We start from the raw sequence: 21,398 nt of genomic DNA, 5'->3' as shown, positions 1-21,398 counted from the left end.
TAGTTCAATAGACAACTTGGTGCAAATGCTTAAAACGTGTAGGAAAACAGCCAAAAGCTGTGGAAGAGAATGAAAATATGAATCCACTCTTTCTTTCTCAATCCTCTCTCCGGAAGAGGACAAAACAAATAGCAAGGAGGATATCCTTCAAAACGCCTTTCTCATCTCTCAGCCAGTATGAGGAATGATTGTCCTTGAGACCGAGCATCTGGCTGCACTAGTTTTTCCGATTTAAACAGGAGTCACACAGCTTGTCATCCGAGGCTCGGCTTCTCGGTGACCCAAGCCTTATTTCCCAATTCCAATCTCGATGCCACATGGGGTGAACACTCCCCTTGGACGGGTCCCAGAGGTTCAGTTTGGACTCGAGGCCTGGTGCACCCCGAGTGGTTTTCCCTGAAGTTGTTGGGAACCGGGCAGGGCCATTCTGAAGGATGGGCTGTGTGTGGACCCTTGATCTAGTGGGATGTCGCTGTGGAAAAGCAAACCCGTGGAGGGGGTGTAGCCCAAGCAGACAGCCTATGGGTGGAGGAGGCGAGCGAGCTGGGCTCGGGTGTTTTGTCAGGAAAAAGGGTTAAACCGTTCCCAAGGCAACAGACCAGGAAGCACGCAAGACGTCAGCGGAGTGTTCGTAGGTCAGCTCCGCGTTTAAAGCTCCCAGGGGCCGAGGGGCCCCTGACCAATGGAGAGGGCGCCTCTGTGTCACGTGCCAGGCGCCCCGCCGCTTTGCCCTTTGGAGCACGTGGGGAGGTCCTCCGCCCCCTTCCTGGCTCCTTTTGCGCGGGCTCGGCCGCGGGGTCGTTCTCGCGAGACGTGCGATCGCTCTCGCGAGAGTGAGTGGGCGGCGTGGGGAGGCGGCGGCGGTGGCGTCGCGGGTTGGGGCGGGCGAGGGAGGCGCCGCTGCGCTGCGGCTCGCTCCACCGGGCGTTGCGGGCCGTGACGGGCGGGTGACATGCCCGGGAGCTGAGAGGCTGCGCCGCCGGGTGAGCGGGGCGGGGAGCGGGGAGCCGGCGGGCCGGGTCCCGATTGCTGCCGGGCGGCTTGGCCTCGGTGCGTGGGGCGCGGGCGGGAGGAGGACGGTGCACTACTTTGTCCGCAGCAGCATCCTTCCCTGTCAGCGCCCGAACCCGGGTCCCGGCGCAGCCCAGACCTCCGATGCCGCTGTTTGCATCGCTGTCACGTCGCCCCGGGCTGGCCGAGCCTCCGAACTGCGCTATCATATAGAAAATGGTCTGGCTAAAGCACAGTGACATTACTGTCTAAACCCCTGTCATGGCTTGGTGACAGTCCTTTAACTCTGCTTACCCTCTTTAAAAAGAAAGAAAGAAAAAAAAAAACCTATTAGTTGGAGGTGGATTAGCTGTAGGTATTAAGACATTTCATGGTGAGCAATATACTGCTGAGACACATCGCTAATGTGTCTTGGCCTTGGCGCGTACAGGAGTTAATATTCGCAGTTCTTTTAGCTGTGTAATTACTCATTGCTTCTTAAACGCTGGCTTTCTTTTGCTTGTTCTCACCTTGTTAGCAGCGTTATTTATGTTGATACCCAATTTTATTGTGTATAACAATACTTAAGAGTATCAGGAAAGATGGAGCATCTATTTATGCAAAGATGATTTTGTTTTAATGTCTTAGCATGTTTTGTTTTGTTTTTTTTCTTTTGGTAAATGGCAGCACAGTGCTTGCTATTATTGATGTCATTTCAAATAGTGCCATCCAATCATTTAAACTGTATGAACATTTTCCAAGGAATATCCTGGTTGTTCATACTTAATTGTGTTCTTCAGGCAGAACTGTGAATCATGGGTTGGCAGTGAGTTAAACAATTAGTTGTGTTGTCAGTAACTGACTTAAGAGGGATAAAGGGATATGAGGGAATTGGAGAAGTGGGTTCACGAGCTGAGCTGTTACTAATGTAGATAGCTACAAAACTGCTCAACTGATCCACCTGAAGAGGAAATTTGCACCACACTCTGTGGCCAGCGATTTCTCTCTGTTGTTGAAGATACTGAAGTAGTAGCCCTGGAACTCTAGTGAGAGATTGCCTCTGAATTCCAGGGCTAAGTCTAGAAGCAGAAGAAAATCCTCTGGGAGAAAGGATGGTACGTGTTATTTTAATTCCAGAGATTTAGTGTCTGGGAAAGGAACTCAGCCAATTCAAATCATAATGTAGCAGGTTGTTTAAAGGGAAATTTCCAGTTATAAGTAGGGAAATTCTAGCCATATGCAAAGATACAAAAGAACTTAGGTGATTGGGCAAAGGAGGTAACAGAAGTTCCTTCCCATTCATCTTGGCAGAGTGAGATAGAAAACTATTTGTTGTTAGTCTTTCTAACTTGTGGCAAAGGTTTCAAACTCATGGGGCAGTGGTTACCTTGTCTTGCATTTGGAAAGCAATTAGAGTAACTTTGGATGGGGTAGTTACTTACATAAGCTTTTTCTTTTCTTTCCTTTTTGAGAAGTGGCCCCAGTAGTAAAACATTCAGCACTCAGAGTGTTGAGACAGGTTAAGAAACTTAAGAGCTTAGCTTGAGTGATAGTTGAGGCTATACTACACTGGCATTGTGGCACGGGGGAACAAAATGGGCTTTCCAATTTTAAAAGCAAATGAGGCAGATCCATATTTTTTCTCTTTTCTTTCCATCCTTACAGAAAGAAATTAATTTAAAAGGGCTTCATAGAGTTAAGCATTTGGAATGTATGGATTATTGACTGGACATGACAAAAGGAGAAAACTTAGCAATTTTGTATTCCTGCTGTTTACTTGGTGCTTTTTCTTTGACCTTTCATAATGACTTGAGTATTTTTTGGCTGCAAGAATCACAAAAGCCATTTGAATTGGCTTATTTGAAAAAGACATTTGTCATACTGTTGGAGCAGTGACTCTAAAGTGAAGTTTGTGATTCTAGCTCAGTGTCCTGGGGACCAGAACGTCTTCAGGTTGAACTCAGGTTGGGTTTCTCTTAGTTCTCTACTACAAGTTGCATGCCTTATTCACTTGTTAAATAATGGTCTTCTCTTGAAACCTTTTGGTTTTTGTGTCTTTGGTTTGCTGGTGTTCACATCAGACCCACCTTGACTTTGCGTCATGGTTCCAAACAGACCCCTTCAGGTCTCAATTCTAAGTGTCTATAGATAGTGAATATGTTGTGGTTAGCTTTTCACTGTAGTCAAGTTAGTTGTGGGGTGGAGTAGGAAGATGGGAGTAGGAGATAGATGGTGGGGAGACATAGGTGTGACTGGAAATTTTTTAGGACTTGTGCTTTTCAGACTGCTACAGCAAGGTCTTTAGGACAGGGGAGGTTTGTAGGGGAGATGATGGGTTTTTGTGGCGTACTGTAGAATCTTGGAGTTTGAGTTCTGCCCCCAGGCTCTGCATTGCGCTTGCTCTCTGCTAGGTACAGATGTAACAGGATTCAGTGGTCCCTTTCCAGGACAGATTCTTGTAGGTTTGCAAGGTTGAACGTGCTAGTTAAATTGCTTTGTATAATGGGCATCATGATAACACGAGAACTATGGATTCACAAAAAGATTGTAAGTCAAACAGTCTCTTTCTAGCTGGCAAATGGCAGCTAGTACAGTGCAGAAGTATGACGCATAGTGTCTGCTGCTAGCTGTGGACTGGCTTCTGGAGTGTTCAGAGAGGAAAATATCATTTTTCTCCTCAGTCTTAGAAGCCTAGCGCTGGCCACACATTTTTAGAACTACTTTTTAAAATTTTCTACTACCTGTGTTTTAGATTGCCTTATAATTGTTGTTCCCCACTGCTTTTTTCTAACCTGCCTTGAACCATTGATGGAAATTATTCTTTTATACTCTTGGTTAATCTTATATTCTCTCTTACTGTCTTGGATTATCTTTAAACTCTGGATATATGAATGATTCTTAGAGTAACATTTTCAGATTTGACAGTAACTAAATTTTGTTAGTTGCTTTTTAGGTAGTACCATGTTGATGTAAAGCGCCATCTTCCGATTATTGTTCAGTTGGTTAAGGCCCTGCCTTTCCTCTTCTTTTCTGAGTTGGGAACCGTACTTCATGTTTCACACTCTTTAACTATTCCTTATATATCCCATTAATGAACAGGCTTTGGGTAGGCTTATCGGGTATCTCTTTTGAGCCAAGCACCACACATTCTGCAACAGATTCACTCACATATTCTTGCTCCTTGGCAGCCTGGGGCAGAACCTTACTATATCTGTGTTGCTTTTCAGTAACGTACTGTTAGAGTCGGGGAGTTGCAGGTGTCCCTGATAAAGAGCAATTTGTTCCCAGGTTAAAACTCTAACATGATTTTGTTTAAAAGCAGTCTCATGCAGGGTTAGGCATAATATTAAGAACATAACTTTATGCTCATGACCGCATGACTAAAACTCTTACGGTTTTAGTTTCTTTGTTTTCTTTTTGAAGTTGCATTTACATTTACTGTAAAGGGAGTTATAGTTCATACTAAATACCTGTTAATGAGGCCCATGCTTGAAATACCAGTGAGTGGCTGGGCTCAAACGTACTTTAGAAGAGAGGACAGACCTGGTATGTGGTTGAAAGACCAGTGACATTTTTCTCTGACTGTTTAAGAAAACAAATATGGGTTAACTTCAAACAGTTCTTAACTAAGTGACTCTGCTTTTCATTCCATGATGTCACTTGTTAGCACGTGTTGTTCATGTTCTTGGAGCTTCTCTTTACGTTATGGTTTGTTCAGTTCAGTGAATAATGGTTTTGTTTTTGATAAGGAAATGTAGAGAGATAAGCAAGGCCTGTCCTTGGAGTGTACGCGAACTCTTGAGTGAAAGGTTTTCTGCTGTTGTATCTTAGCCACAGTTACAGAGACACTTCAGGAACGGCAGTTGAATGTTGCTAGTACTTGGAGTTAATGCAGAGCATAGACATGCATTTAATTGTAATGCCCAGCACCAGAGTCTGAAGTGCAAACATTAACTTTGCTGCACAGGTAGGTGTGATGACATTTGGAGAGTGGACTTTCGCAGCTGGGCAGGTCTCCTGGCCTCCCGTGCACAGACCCACCCGACAGCAAAGACTGATCTAGCCAGTAGTGCTGGGGTGAGAACCTTCTAGTGGTGAGAACAGAGTGTATCATGTGCGTGCAAGAATGGGTCGGCTTAGGAGTCAAATAGAAAATGCCAGAAACTATCAGAAAGCAAATGTCTTAGTCATTGTTAGGAATGCGCTTTTTTCTTAACATAATTGGCTATTGTTTTGGAAGGCAGTTAGGATAGCTGTGGTATTTTTAGATTTAGTAAGTCAAGCAGGAGGTCTGCATCCAAGGGAGGAGCCAACATTTGAGTCCTGCCTTGCCGTGCTGTTGTCACACTTGCTGGGGTGAGCTTTTGCTGCTGTCTCTGCCTGAGGTGATGGTATCACCTGTATCCCACTACCCATGATTAGTTTTAATTCTGTTTCTCTAGTGGTCACTACAGGACTTAGCTCAGCATGGCCTTTCCTCGTACAATACCATTTCGTATGTAATGTGGACCTCTCCAATAACTGACTTTTCACTGCTCCCCACCGTATCCTTTGTTCTCTTCGTCATGCCTTTCGGTGTCTGCTCAGTTGCTATTTAAGGTTATTTTTAAAGCGACTACAAACTGAGGAAATATTATTCTTAACATTGGTGTTGTGTTACCGATCAGTCATTCACTGTTACTTTGGTAGGTCCAGGTTCCATCTGGTATTTTTCTTTGCCTGAGGAATTTCTTTTCATAGTTATTCTCATGTGATCAGCTGGTGATGAGTCCTCACAGCTCTGATTAGTGAGAAGAAATTTATTTTGTCTTAAATTTTGAAAGATATTTTTTATCATGTGTGGGTGTTACCACATTCTCTCCCTCCTGTCAGTTGTTAGAGCTGATGATCATTGCCTGGCTTTGAGCTGCCTAGGTATCCGGGCTGCTGTCTTCCTCACTCTCTGCCTGTAGAGGTTCGTTCCTTCCTGGTTGCTGGGAAAATGTTCTTTTGTTTCTAGCAATTTGGTTGTGAGTCACATGAGTGGTTTTTTAAAAAACTTCTTAATATTTATTGAATTTTCTTGGAGCTGTCACTGTTTTCATCAAATTTGGTACATTCTGGACCAATCCTAAACTGTTTTGCTTTTTTTTGGGGGGGGGAACTGCATATCCCCACATTTTTTTTTATTATTATTCAATGCTTAATAGGTTCTGATGCTGTTTTTAAATTCCTGTGTTTTGCTTAGGTATTTTCTATTATATTATCTACAGTGTTCAATTCTGCTGTTACTACATCTGTAATAGTTTTTATTTTAGAAAAATTTCCTATATTTTGAATGTTTTTTATTATACAGGAGTTACACATAGTGTCACAACAGTTTGGTACATGAATATAATGTATTAATTATATTTATCCCATTAACTTACCATGTCCTCCTCCCACTCCTGGTGACTTCCTCTTTCCAACCAATTTTTTTCTACCTTGATGACTTTTTGGTGACACAGTTTCAGTAGGGTTGCTTACCTAATAGATGAGGGATTATTTACAGGAGCATAGCACCTCACCAGTGGCTACACCACTAAGGGAAATCTCTCTCTCTCTCCCTCTCTTTCTCTCTCCCTTTCTCTCTCTCTCTCTCTCTCTCTCTCTCTCTCTCTCTCTCTCAGCAACCATTAACTACCTATGAATTGTTGGTGAGGGGGAAATTGTTATAGGGACCATACTTAAAAGCTACTTCTAACTGCCTGTAAATCCTCATGGAGGGGTGGGGCCTTGTAAGTCCCTTCTCTCCCTGAAACAAGTGTTGATGGGCTCAGTCTTGGGTGGGTCTTGTATTGGTGATTACACCTGCTTTGAGTTCAAGAGTGTCATGTCAAGCCATGTAGGGAATACAGCATTTCATTCTATCCACTCTGTTGATGTTCCCTGAATTAGAAGGATAATGTAGAGCTCCTGAGTGTTCAGTAATCAGTTATTCTCCTCACTGCCTGGTTTTTGGTTTGCATTTACCACTGCCCATTACAAAAAGAACTGGTTTAATCAAAGTTGACAACAGCATTGATTTATGGAGCTAAACATAGTAATTTAGAAGATAATTCAGTGGATATGTCATTTAGTAAAACTACAGCTGTAGCTTCCTCACTAGGGCTTGTGACCTACCAGCTACGAGGGCCTTTGGTTTGCAGTACCAGATGTGAATTCCCTCTTGTTCCAATTAGAAAGCCATTGGTTATTCCCATAATTTTCCCCGATTGCATCAGTGGGCAGATCTTGCCTGGCAGGTTAGTAATGTGTTACAGATGAGTAATCCTGTTGATGAACATCTACCCCGCATCTGTATAGCACTTTCTAGTACTACGAGGACTAACCAGCAGGGAGGAAGATTCTGTGATCAGACCATGTGATAGCTTCAGTAATAGAGTCTACCAACAACTACCACCAGTGGCAATTATATTGTTTTGGGGGCCTCCCTGACAAACAACTCATAAGAAGGTATCCCACCCCTGGCACTGGACTTTTCACTGAATGAATCAATGCATTGTGAATGATTTTTTTTGTTTGGATCATTTGAGGTGAGAAGACTCACCTATCCAAGTCATGTGAGGTCAAAAGACCCACCCTAGATCTGGGCTACACCTTCTGGTGTACATAAAAGGAATAGAAGAATGAAGCTTTTGCTTGCTTTGCTTGCTCTCTTCATGCTTAGTTTTATCAAGCATGTGTGTGGCTTTTTCATAGACATTGATTTTAATTGACCCTTAACCTCTTCTTCTCCCATCTCCCCACCCACTCTCTCTGCTTAATCTGCCCATCTGCAGATTCTTTTTTTGCATTCTCAGAAGTTCTGTTTTAGTCCCTTGTGTTTCTTCCTTTATTGTGATCATATTTTCTTGCCCCTTGAATGTACGGAGCACTGTGTATTAGTTGGGATTCTGTAGAGGAACAGAACTGACTGAATATATTCATGTAAATTAAAAGAGGATTTACCAGAGTGGCTTACAGGCTGTGGGCTGTCTAGTCCAAAGTGGCTGTCTCCTAACGAAAAGGCCAAAAACCCAGTGGTTATTCAGTCTACGAGGCTCAGTGTCTTGGCTAGTCTTCAGTCTGTGCTGGAATCCTGGCCAAGTAGGCTCCAACACTAGTGAAGAAATGCCTGAGCAGCAGGATAGATAAACTTGCCAGCAAGAGTGAGCAAGCAGGCAAAAAAGCAAAAGCTTCATTCTTCCATGCCCTTTTAGGCTGCTACCAGAAGATGTGGCTAAGATTTAGGAACATCCTTTTGACCTCACATGGCTTGGATTTAAGTTTAGTCTTCTCACATCAAATGATCCAAATAAAAATTTTCACAGGTGTGTCCATCTACTTGGGTTTTCATTGATTGTAGATGAAGTCAAGTTGACAATCAAGATCATCCATCACACTGATTTCACAGTCTGTCTCTGCTTCCCTGTCCTCATCATTTTTATTTCAGATTATCACTTCTAGGTCTGCGTTGTTGCCATTTTTCTCTCTCAGTTAGGCTCAGATTCCTTCCTTTGCGTATTGTCTGCTGGTTATTTGGATTCTGCAGGGTTGCTTCAAGGCCCACCCTAAAGTTTTGTTAGTGGTGATGCTTGGATTTGCCCGGTGTGGGTGGCTTCTGTGAAGGCTGCCTGATGCTTGATGGGCTACATGGAGTTTTGCTTTTTTCTGCTCTGCTTAGTGAGAGTGTGAATGATTCCAAACCCTGTCTGATCTTAAGTACTGCTTGGCATACTTCTCTGGGATCACTTCCCCAACCTTGGGTGCTGGGTTTGTATTTAGTTAAAGATTATAGAAGAGCCCTCCTCCAGACCTCTGGAGCATTTGTTGTCATTGCAGTCTGCCTTTAATGCTCTGTCGTATAACATGAGCCAACATTGTCTCAAAAACTCACTGTGACTGCCAGACTGCCTGGCTTTGCTGTCCTGTGTTGTGACCTGGAAGTAGCTGGCAGGCAGTGTTTCCTTTCTGAGGTGTCAGTCACACCCTGCATTGCTGTGGCTGATGGCTGAAAATCAGTGTTTTATATGTATATTGTACTTTTTTGTTGTCGTTCAATGGAAAGTTAATTTTCAACACTTGGCCATTTGGTGTATGTTAAAATATTTTGGAGCATTTATTAATATCTCTAACACAAGACTTGTTAATAAACTTAAAAAGACATTAAATGTATTTGAACATTTGAGTATATACTTTGCTCTTTAAATAACACTCTTTTGAGAATCTTGCCTAGACCAGCCTTGACCTTTTAGTCCTGCTTCCGCCCTGAACCTAAGATTACACATGTGTGTAATCATAAGATTGCTTTTTATTTAGCAAGCATTTGGATCCTGCCATGTTCAAATATAAATTTGAGCTTTCTGAGCTCATGAAAGAGATGTATGCAGACAATGGCACCTGAAAATTAAAGGACACACCACTTGGAAAGCATAAAGAACGTGTTGAGTGTTAGGAAAAGGACAGGGAAAGATGAGAGGAGTCAGGCTTTCCTCAAAGAGGGAACTCCTTGAAGAAGCATAGAGAGTGAGTGCAGATTAGGTGAGTTGAGTAGATTTTAGAGCATATCAGATCAAGGGTTGGCAATTTACTGGTTGTGATTATTAGTAGGATTGAGGGAAAGTCATGGTTGACTATATGCAGTTGGTATGCTAGTTTTTAAGGAAGTAGAATGGAGAGTGTTTAGAGAAGTTTTATTTAGGTTTTAAGTACACTTTTTAATTCATTTTATTTGTTTTTTTGAGACAAGGTTTTTCTCTGTAGTTCTGGCTGTCCTAGAACTCCTTCTATAGACAAGGGTGGCCTTAAACTCAGAGAACTGCCTGCCCCTGCCTTCAATGTTAGGATTAAAGGTGTGTGCTACCACACATGGCTTATAGTAACTGTACTTGGCTTAGTCTCTTTTGTGTTGCTGTAGCAAAATACTTGAGTTATTTTCTAGAGAGGAAATAGGTTTATTTGGCTCATAAATTTAGAGACTGAAAGTCCCAGCATCCTATGTAAATCACAACATAGTAAGTAATATTATGGCCTGAGTGTATGCTAGAGGAAGAGATTGAATGGTGGGACTGAAAACCAGAGAGCTGGAAAGAGCGCCTTTTGTAATTATCATGGAGTGCTTAAAATAGCGCAGTGGGAGCTGGAACTTCCATGGAGCAGCCTTGATTCATTTGTGAGGGCTGTCTAGGGCCTACAGATCCTCAGAGCCCCAACTCTTTACTGTTTCACTGTCTCTACCATACTGGTGTCCAGGACATGAACCTCTGGGGGCAGGCCATATCCAAACCCTAGCAGAAATACTTTTTTTGTAAATGTCTAGTAGAGCATTTAGATAAGAGGAATTGAAACTAAAGCATAGGACTGAACAAAAACTCTAAATTAGGAACTTGCTTGTATAGTTTAAACCACAGGTAAAGTGTCTTTGGAAGACTAATAGGAAGAAAACCAATGGGGACAAGAACTAAAGCAAAAAACAAAAATTAGTATTAAGAATAGAATCAATGAACTGGATCTTCTAAGTGTGTGGCTTTAGAAATAGTCTGATTTATAGGTTGTTACTTGAGAACTAGTGTAGAGAGTTAGATCATGGTGCAGTTACTGTTGGGAAGATGTTGCCCACCTGGTCCCCTGATTATAGAAAAGGTCAAGTTATGGATGATATTGACTTGACCGGTTCTTAAGCTAGAGGTGAGGTAGGCTTGGGAAGTTGTGGTTTTCTTTTCTTTCTCTCTCTCTCTCTCTCTCTCTCTCTCTCTCTTTTGCATTTTAATCATTAAAGAATTTATGTGCATCTAGATAAGTACAAGATAATTTTATCCAGGTAAAACTACTATCTGGTGAGAGGCCTGCCTGCTGTCACATCACACAGGGAGGGTAGACAGAGGACACTATGCATGTTTGCGGTGGGTAGGTTACAGAAGACACCCAGAGGACCACCAGATGCATGTCCTGCCTGCAGCGATGTGCACATATGTGACAGACTGATGGGAGAGAAAGAAAAATGGAATGGTTGGAGCTTTAGGGAGAGAGGCAGAACTGGAGGTTCGAGGGTGAAGAGAAGAGCCTGAAAGGAGTAGCCTGCCCTGTCACCTGAGGCCATGGTGAAGTCCCAGCCCCTGCTGCCACTAAGGGCCATGTCTAGTTTCGTGGACATGAAGCAACAGGGGTCTGTGTCAATGTTCATGGCTCATATTAACACCAAAGACCATGCGAATGTTCCTGGTCTGGGCTGCTGCCTGGGACCATGTTGATGTCCAAATGCTGTGCAGAGTTGGCCTTGCCCCTTACTGGCTGCAGCAGTCTGAAGAGGAGGCCTTGCACCCTGTCTAGGCAGCACAATAAAGCTGACTATGGTTGTGGGAGCATGGGTGAGCCAGGAGAGCTGACCCAGCCTCTTGCTGGCTGTGGCATTAATTAGACGAGCTAGTCGGGACAGTGCTAGAGAGCTTGCTCTGGTAGTGTGGGTGCCGAAAAGCTGGTGGGCTGACCAACTCAGCTGCCACCCAGGCCCAGATCCAGAGCTTTGAGTTGGCACACACCAACATCTACACCATTGATAACTGTTGGATCATGTGAAGGGGCCGGTCCTACAGGTCCAAAGCTGCAGGGTCTTCGTGAGACAGGGCAACAACAGGATATCTGAAAGAAGTCCCCAGTGAGGATCCAGTATTGAATCCTCACCAAAGCCAGAAGCCTTGAACCAGATCAGTGACTCATTGCAGTGACCATTTGCCAGTAAAGAAGTGTGGACAAAAGGGTACACTGTGTGACACACCAGCTTCCATGACAAGATTTGTTGTTATTTTGTTTATTTTTATTTTTAATTTTCTTTTTGGGGAGAGGTTGCAAGGGCAGAGGGTAGATATGAAGTGATGGGGAGATTAGTGGGATTTGGGGCATGATGTGAAATTCTCAAAGTTAAAAATTCACTGTCTGTACCTATCTACAGTATATGTGTAATATATATATATATATATATATATATATACACATTTATACACACAGTTCCAGAGTTTACACTGAATGGGATAATGCATGTATGCTGTAACTGGCCTTGTTTTACTTGATAATTTATCATCTTCCCATAAAATCAGATGACATTTTGTAACATTAAAACCAAAAACCCTTGATATCAGTTTCCAGCACTGTCTTCAAGGCCTTTCCTAGGCTTGTGCAAACATATTAATGATGTCTGTTAATCTGAACTCACTTGCAGCATTCTGCCATCTGCTTCTTCACTCGTGTGTATTATTCAAACTTCTTGTTTCCCACAGTTGACTAATAAGTGAATTTATTTAAATTAAGGAACTTATAGATTAGTTTTTATTTTTACTTCAGTGACTAGTCTTGCATTATATTTGTGAATTTTGTGGAAGCATGGATGCAGAGAGATTTTGAGATGTGAAGTTGCAAGATTGGAAGTGTGCATATTTGTTCAGCGCCATGCATCTCTGTTGTTTGTGTTTTGTTTTGTTATAGCCCTGGCTGTCCTGGATGTACTTTGTAGACCAGGTGGCCTTTACCTTATAGAGATCCACCTGCTTGTGCATTCCAAGAACTGAAATTAAAGGCGTGCACAACCACTGCTCAGCTATTCTTTGTTCTTTAGAGTTGTTTCTCTGGTTGTTTTCATGTCTTCTTATGAATTTTGTGATTTCTTTCTTCTATATGTATATGTACCATTATTTGTATTAAGTATTTTTTTTCCGTGATAAACATGGCTTTCGTGCTGTGCCTCAGGAGATTTACTTTATTAGTGGTGTTTTAAATTTTTTGTCTTTTTCTTGAGCTCTAGCCATTCCACTTCTGCTTGGCTTGTCTCTTACCACTTTCTATCTTTTAAAGTAAGTTCTCTTTTATTTCTTTGTTGTAACTGTCATTCCTTGCTTAGAATTCTTCTTTATTCATCCAGAATTGGACATAAGCAGGTGTTCAGTGTGAAGCTTGTCCTGATGGTACTTTAAGGGAAGATGCTTTTGCACTTGTGCCATCGTAAACTAGAGTCTTCCTAGGTCTGCAGAGTGAGGGATTCCTCTCTTGCTGTTTCTCTTGGTTGTCTTTGTATTTCTAAAGGTTGTTTTTCCCCCCACTTTCTTAGAAGAGTGCCCTGTCATTCCATACTGATTTTTTTTTTTTTTAACATTAAACAGATACTCTTGTAAGGTATTTGGCTTAAGTTAAATATAAAGCGGTATGCCTCCATGCTGTCTGCCATGATGGTAGTGGACTAACCTCTGAAACTGTAAGCAAGCCCTCAATTAAATTCTTTCTCTTATAAGAGTGCCTTTAGGGCTGGAGAGATGGCTCAGTGATCAAGAGCATTGACTGTTCTTCCAGAGGACCTGGGTTCAGTTCCCAGCACCCACATAGCAGCTTACAGCTGTCTGTAACTCCAAGATCTGACACCTTCATACAGGCATGCGTGCAGGCAAGACACAAATGCACTTAAATAAAAATAAGTAAATTATTAAAAAAAAAAAAAAGAGTTGCCTTGGTCATGGTGCCTTTTCACAGCAGTAGAACACTGACTAAGAGAGATGATGTATGATAAACACTCACATCTCAATTTTATCTCTGGTAAAAGTATGGAAATAGACTATGGAATTAGAACTTTACTAAAATTTAGCCCCCCCCCTTTTTTTAAGAATTCAGTTCTCTGCTTCTACTCTTTACTGTAATCAAACATTTCTCTACAAGGCTTTGGATGTAATAGGTCCATTGTTGTCTCCTTGCCCTTTGTATGTGACACAAGTAGACCTTAAATGAATGGGCAGCACTCTATACTAAGAAATAGCAGTTGGCTGGCTGCTTAATGTTCTGAGTTGGTTGTAGTTCCCCAAAATTTTGATGAAAGCATCATCAAAAAATTCAGTGTTAGTTAGAGAGTTTTATATGTGATGTGTATGATTCTACTGATTTTTTTCTGAATTCAAGACATCGGTACACTCTTAAACTTCCATATAAGGATTTTGTTTTTTGTACATGTGTAATTTTATAGTATATGTACAGATTTCACATTCTCATTTGTGTAGTTTTATAGCCTTTTGTTGAAGGGGTAATAATGTCTGCAGCATTTAGCTGACTCTGGGGTAGAGAAATAGATTCCTTTTGTGGTGGTGTCCAAGTTGATAAACCATTTCCCAGCAATCTTCGTTGAGAGGGGCAGTATGATTGAAAGTAATAACAAACTATAATTATGAGTCTAAAGACTTTCATAATGCCTGTGTATCTTATTAAGGTAGCCATATTCTTCTATTTTTCACACCCCTCTCCACAAACACATATATGGTTGCTAAATAAGCTTTTAGGTCTCAGTGTTGGTGTACATATTTTTCTTTAAATGCCTACATTTGAAGAAATTACTTAGTGTAAAATGCTTGAATCACAAAGATGAGTAAATAACTTGTTTTCTTTTACTATGTCTTCTTTAGGTGTTTGTGGATTTACTCTCCAGTGATTACATACTGCAGTAATACAATTATGGCAGCTTTCCAGCCTTTCAAGAATAGTCATGTAAAAAATAAAGCATCTGTTCGAAAAGTAAGTCCATTGGATTAGGTTCTTTTTCAGTGAAACTTTTAAAAACGTCGGTTTTTTTTTTTTTAGAGTTTTTAAATGAATCAGTATTTAAATTATAACCTTAAAATACTGCAAAGATGATTGTATACAAAAGTAGTGATGTGAAGTCATGATTGTAATGATATTAGTCCCTAAAACCTTACTTCTCAGAGCACAGTACCTCTTTCCCATTTCTTCACAGATCTTTTCCATCTGTTTGGGTTTTTGTTTTTGTTTTTTTGAGTAAATTATCTTACACACCTTTAGCATTACCTTAAAGATATATAAGAAATATTAAATACTCATTTATTCAGCATAAATGAATTTAAATGCTTATTATATGTTAGGACTATGCTAGATGTTGAATAACTAGTGAGCAAATTAAAAATTACTTTTCTTCTGTGTGTGGTGCTATGGATTGAACTCCAGGCCTTGTACATGCTAGATGAAGTGCTGAGGTACTGTATTCCTAGCCCCCACTTCACACCTCTTTCTGCTTTAACTTACTTTGATGTAAGGTGTCAGTATATTATCTAGGCTGGCTTTGAAGTAGCTTTGTATTCTAGATAGGCCTTGAGCTCCTACCTTATCCTCCCAAGTAGCCAGGATTACAATCCAGTACTAATAGCCTTGGTCATTCTTTCTTCTCATGTCACTGTTGACGTTGCTCATGAAGACTAGCTTTGAGTTTCACGAAGGTGTTTTCCATTCTGTTTTGATAGCTCTTTTCTCTCTTGACAGTGATTACAAAGGGAGAAGGTAATTCATGTAAGGTAAATGAGGATGGGTAAAAGTTAAGGCTTTTTTATGACGAGTTGTCAGCTTTATGGACTCTCTGACTTGTATAATAGTCACTTACTATGGTGACAAGTACATTATTTGCCCTTATTCATTTATTATTGTTTTGTATTCCTCAAAGTTTTTTTTTATAATTCTGTACTTTACAGAGTTTTATTTGTAGTGATTTTTTGCCTAGAAACATCATTTGCTCTAGAGTGTCATGAGTTCATATTGTTAGCTCAAGTCCACATTTATATTTTTTCCTTTTTGTATTCACAAATTAGTGTGAAATCCTCAATTCATTAATGGAAACAAAACTGTAAATACTGGGTGTTTTAAAGCCTGCTGAATAGATGGAAAAAAAAACTCAAAGCAAGGAGAAATTCATGAATTTTTTACTTGGATTCACCTTCTGAAAGCATCTTCCCATTCCCATTTTCTTCTCTATTTACACCTGTTTCCCTTTATAATGGTGTGAGAAGTACCCTTTGGTTCTTGTTTTATATGTTGGTGTGATTATCACTCCTAAGAAAACTATTCATCTGTATCTTCATCTGACATGTAGTCTGACAAATTCCTCCCCAGTTGTCTCAAATACAACCTTGAAACTTTTTCTTTTTTTTCTTATCTAGAGCATATTCAAGATATTTTGCATACTGCATGAGTATTTTGGTTACCTCATTCTAGACCATTCCAGTGGTCTAGATTCTTTTCTCATGACACCATATATTTGGAAAAATCTGAGCTAGTTATTTTGTAGAACATCCCAAGTTGGTTTTCACTGTGTTTACCAGGAACACCTCAATGGCCTCATTTTCTTTGTTGCGCTCTGTTAGGTCAAGAGAAGTATATCGTCAGTGTTTTGAGGAAGTGGTCACGGTTTAACATCTGCTGTCTCCAATATAAATGCAGAACAGGGCTGGAGAGATGGCTCAGAAGTTAAGGACACTGGTTGTTCCTCCAGAGGTCCTGAGTTCAATTCCCAGCAACCACATGATGGCTCACAACCATTTAGAATGAGATCTGGTGCCGCCTTCTGGCCTTCAGGCATATATGCAGGCAGGATACTATATACATAATAAATAAATCTTTAAAAAAATAAAAAATAAATGCAGAATAACTTTGATTAAATGCTTAGTAAGGACACTATGTAGAGATAGTGTAAGAAATATGAGTAGCTTATCTTCCAATAGCCTTTAACCCAGTGGATTTAGGATACATTGGTAATTCTTTCCAAATCAGAAATTATGTGGAGTTACAATGAGCATTTTTCTAATGGAATCAGTTCATCCATATTTGCCAACCATAATCATAGGGAAAGAAGAGAGCCATATGACTGAATTCAGGAGTTATGATGTGTCACCATTTTTTGTTCTTTTTGATGCCCTGATTATTCCGGATTTAGCCAATGGGGATTCCTGGCTACTGCAGTGACTTCTGTGCTCTTTTGAAGTCGCCCAATTAGTCTTTGAGCACCTCCTGCATTCTGGCACAGTTAGATGGTCCTGCTTCTTTTGTACAGTTCTCTGTCCGGGATGTGGAACCAGACATTTTTCTGGGGAGCTCTGGTTCTTTTAATTGATGATTGACATTTAGAAAACAAAAGCTGGGCATGGGATCTGCTCATTGGTACTTGGGGGTTAGTTAGCAATTGTTTGTTGACATCATGTAAAATGTGAGGAGATAAACTGAATGGAACATAGTTTTCATGATTTGTTTCAATGGGTAGAAAAGATATATATATGAGAGTATTGTAATCATAATATAATATAGATCAAGCGACCTTAATCTGCAAACAATATAAAAGAAAATTAGACTAAAGGGTGTGGAAAATCTTTGGTCTCTTGATGTGAATAGGGTTACTGTGGGCTAGGACTGTGAAGTAAGGCATTCCCATAGGTTAGAAGAGCAAGTCATGTATCAGAAGAGAAATAATAGAGTCAGTGAGAAGTTAGTGTTGCCTTCTGTCTGACTACTTTCTGCCAGTCTACTTTGCATTTATGACAATTTCATTTCTACGACATGGAATTTCTTACCTTATTTTCATCATATAGTTGCTTTATGACTGTTGGAAAATCTTATTTTTAGTTACTGTCTTTTTTCTTTGTTTTTTTAAGGGAAGAATAATTGATGCTAATTTGCCTTTTTCTAGCTCCTACACCATCTCACTTATAATGTGAATTGTTTCTGTTCTGCTAGTGACTTGTAAATAAAATACGCAGTTTGTTGATTTTAGTGTAACACAGTAGTTCTCAGCCTGTTGATCACAACCCCTTTGGGGGAATCACATATTAAATATCCTGCATATCAGATATCACATTATAATTCATAACAGTAGCAAAATTACAGTTATGAAATAACAATGAAATAATTTTATGGTTGGGCATCACCACAACAGGAGTAACTGTATTAAAAGGTTGCAACATTAGGAAGGTTGAGAACCACTGGTGTGAGGTAAGTGTAAGTAAATCTATAGCATACGGTCTGTATAGCCATTTAGTAATTTGACTTTTCTTCTCAGCTGAATAGAGCTCTGCAAATAATATGAGAAAATATTAATTGGAGAATTAGTAGCTGGAAAACTCAAATGTCTGCAAGCTCTCCTACTGTTGGAATGAAATTGTTTTGTTTATTTATTTCCCAGAACTTCAGCGAAGATGTGTTTCAGTCTGTAAAGTCTTTGCTACAGAGTGAGAAGGAGCTATGCAGTGTATCAGGAGGAGAGTGTTTAAACCAGGACGAACATACCCAGTTAACTGAGGTTTGGCTTACGACTTTCTAAATCCTTCGCAGTCAAGCACAGTATGCTTTCATGTCCCGTTGTAGGACTTCAGGGTTGATTTAAAAAGCTGCACACAGTACTAACACAGACACTGGGAGACAGTTGGTTTCTTTGAGGGTGTGACCTGGTAAGTTGACCGTGCTCTGAGGAAGGCCTCATACCTGACAAGATTTGGGCAACACAAGTTGGACATAATTTTTTTTTTAAAGAGACCACAAAGTTGGGTGGGTAGGGGGTTGGGAGTGATTCTGGGATAAATTGGGGAAAGTGAATATGATCAAAATACATTCTATGAAATTCTTAAGCAATTAATAAAGATGTTATTTAAAAAGTACCTATTTTATTTTATGTTTTTACATTTTTTATTTTTATTATTAGTTACATTTTATTAACTGTATTCCAGCTGTATCCCACTCCCTCATTCCCACCGAATTTCACCCTCACTCCCTCATCTCCTCCCTGCCCCTTTCCAAGTCCACTGATAGAGGAAGACCTCCTCTTCTTTCATCTGACCTTGTTTTATTAGGTATCTTCAGGACTGGCTGCAAAGTCCTCCTCTGTGGCCTAGCAGGGCTGCTCCTCCCTTGGGGGGTGGGGAGGTAAAAAACCCTGCCATTGAGTTCTCTTTTTAAATAGTAGCTAATATCATTGGCCAACTGTTGATATCAGCCTGTTTATAAGAATACAGGTGTTACTGGCCTCTCACTGGGCAGGTATGGATTATTCAGTAACTGCTACGTTAATACTAAGTTTCTTTTATTCTGAAACAGTAAAAATTGCACTTGTTTCATGTAGTCATTTTTTAAGTCCTTTTCTTGACCATCTCAGTGCTTTGATTTAAAGTGTAAAATTTATCTTTGGAATTAACATATACATATATATGAATATATATATGTGTGTGTGTATATGCATATGTCACCTGTTTCTCTAAAATAGCTATTGTTTTTCATTTGAATTTATTGCTATTCAAAGGAATGATATTTTTAAAGTATCTGTATTCCTTTTTATTTTTTTACAAAGTAACAGTATGGTATTGGGGGCTGAAGTATAGTTTTAGGAGAGATCTTTGCCTAGCCTGTGCAAAGCCCCAGGTTTAGTACCCCAGCTCAAAAAATGTTATATTAGGTTTTCACAGCTTAAAATTGGTATGCGTACTTAAGCGCAGTCATTTTTGAAGCAATGTTTCTAACAGACCTCGATTTCTTACTTGGGAGTGGGAGGTCCTATTCCTTGAGGAATTCTTTCTGTGACATCATTCTCTAGAAAGAGGAGTGTCCCTGTTGGGTGAGGAACACTCTGCCACCTTAATCTCTCTAGTTCATTGTTGTGGCACGTGATTTGTCCTCTCTGCCTCCCTCCTTCACTTTATCTCAGTTGTTGTCATTCATGATAGCCCCTGCCCCACCCTCAGTTTTGTAACCCACATCCCCAGTTGTCCACATGCTGTTCTTCCAGCCTCTTCCTGTGACAGCTTCAGACCACCAGGAGGAGCAGGCTCCCTTGGTACCTCCAGGACCCAAGGTCAGCCTAGTTTTCTCTTTTGTGTCCAACAAGGAAACTGGAAAAGATAGAAGAGATTTCTGTCCCACTTTAGGGTATGCATATCTCACATATCTGAGTTTTGGTCAGTTTTTTGTTTGTTTGTTTTGTTTTTTCTTCCCAGGGTACTGATTCATTTTAAGGCAAGTATGTCAGCATATTAGAAGTACTACTCAGCTTGGCAATGGCTGACTTAAAAAGCTTTGTTGTTGTTGCTTTAAATTTTCTTATAGGTATATATTGTATATCAGATCTGTTCCCATATGCCCTAAGACCCTCACCTTCCAGTTTTACATTCCCTTCTCTCGTGTTAGTCCCTGTTCCTCTAGACCATTTTGTTTCTCCTTTTATTTAATACATAAATACAGGCCTTTATTTGATTGTATAAAATCAGGGATCTTAAATATCTGTTTGAATAAAGGAAAGAAATTAGTGCCTATGTTTTAGGGAGGGAAGCTCTATTTTTTGGAAATGTTATGAAGAGACAAGCTTGTATTGGTTAACAGTTTACTAGATGCCTGGAGGGTACCTAGCACTCTACTGAATTAGTAACCATAATTAATTAGAGTAAAGTGCCAGGGTAATTTTAGATTCTGACTAGTTTCTGAGTCAGAAGAATCAAAGTGTATTCAATGTAGTCTTATATGTTAACCATTCCATTTCTCTCCAGTACTTTAATTGCTGTTATTTAAGATTTTGTATTTCTAGACATAGCACTTATTTGGTAGATGATTTATTTATTTTTTCAAAAGGAAAGGGGCTAGTATGATAACAGACATAAATATAAATTAAAAAAATAGCTTTTCAGTCTGTGTTCTTTGTAGAAAGGCGCGAGAACTAGAGATCTAATTGGGAAGAAGTGCACAAAGGGCAGAAGCACAGGGAAATGAGTCATGTGAGAATTCCCAGTTAATCACTGCTAAATATTTTGGTGTATTACTTTTCAATATTATTTTTCATGCATATGTTTTTAAGAATAAGGAAGAAGTTATGTGCATGTCACATATTTTTGTAACTTTTTCTTTTTACTTAAAGAGTTCTTCATGCCATTAGAGGAACCATAGATACATGATTTCTATAAACTTGTGTAGGGAGTAGTATCTCTGTAAGAGTGTTGAAGGGAATATTTGTAGAATCATAGCTAGTGAGGAAGGGACATGGGAGATCTACACAGGGAAGGTCTCTCTAAAAAGGCTGCTGGAACTTGTAGGAACTTGCAGAATGAAGAGGAGCCAGGCCTAGAAGTGTCTGAGGAAAAGAGATTCATATCAAGGGGACACAGTTGCAGGAGCCTTAAGTAGTCATGGTCAGGGCATGTGCTGGACCTAGGAAGGGGTCCCATGGGTTTGAATGAAGTGAGGGCAGGCTGAAGTCATCTGCTAACACCCTGGGAAGCATGGACAAATGGCATGGCAGGGGACAGACACAGGGATAGTGGAGTATGAGGGCATGGAAATGAGAATGGGGATGAGTAAGGTTGCTTAGCTATGCTTTGAGGCTGAAGTTGGGCGAGTTAGCAGGAGGGAAAGATGTACGAGGTAGATGAGGTTCAAGAACTACAGCATGGTGGAAGCCGTGGTCACTGGAAACACTGCCTGCCCAGTGCGCTGAGCACCACGCTAACTATGCTTTGTCAACGCTCTGAGACAAGACTTTAAAAAAGTAAATTAATGGAGTTTTTTCCCCCTTTTCCTTTTTAATTATTCCTTCCTTCCTTCCTTCCTTCCTTCCTTCCTTCCTTCCTTCCTTC

General features: G+C 40.4%; 1 protein-coding gene across 4 annotated transcripts in view; it reads left to right on the top strand.

Annotated features, from left to right (window-relative positions):
• The first annotated feature begins 899 nt into the window (after window positions 1-899).
• Window positions 900-21,398, top strand: part of Akap11 (A-kinase anchoring protein 11) — a 46,913-nt gene continuing 26,414 nt past the window's right edge. For all 4 annotated transcript variants that reach the window (XM_055609606.1, XM_055609605.1, XM_055609604.1 and 1 more), the window contains exons 1-3: window positions 900-983; window positions 14,421-14,529; window positions 17,972-18,088. In XM_055609606.1, coding sequence (XP_055465581.1) covers window positions 14,470-14,529; window positions 17,972-18,088 — 177 coding nt within the window. In that variant the 5' untranslated portion in view covers window positions 900-983; window positions 14,421-14,469. The remainder of the gene's footprint in view (window positions 984-14,420; window positions 14,530-17,971; window positions 18,089-21,398) is intronic.

The sequence above is a fragment of the Psammomys obesus genome, unplaced genomic scaffold (assembly GCF_907164565.1).
Source record: "Psammomys obesus unplaced genomic scaffold, mPsaObe1.curated_primary_1811, whole genome shotgun sequence".
Taxonomy (NCBI): Eukaryota; Metazoa; Chordata; class Mammalia; order Rodentia; family Muridae; genus Psammomys; species Psammomys obesus.
Note: the sequence above shows the minus strand (reverse complement) of the source record. Positions and strands in the feature narration are given on the sequence as shown.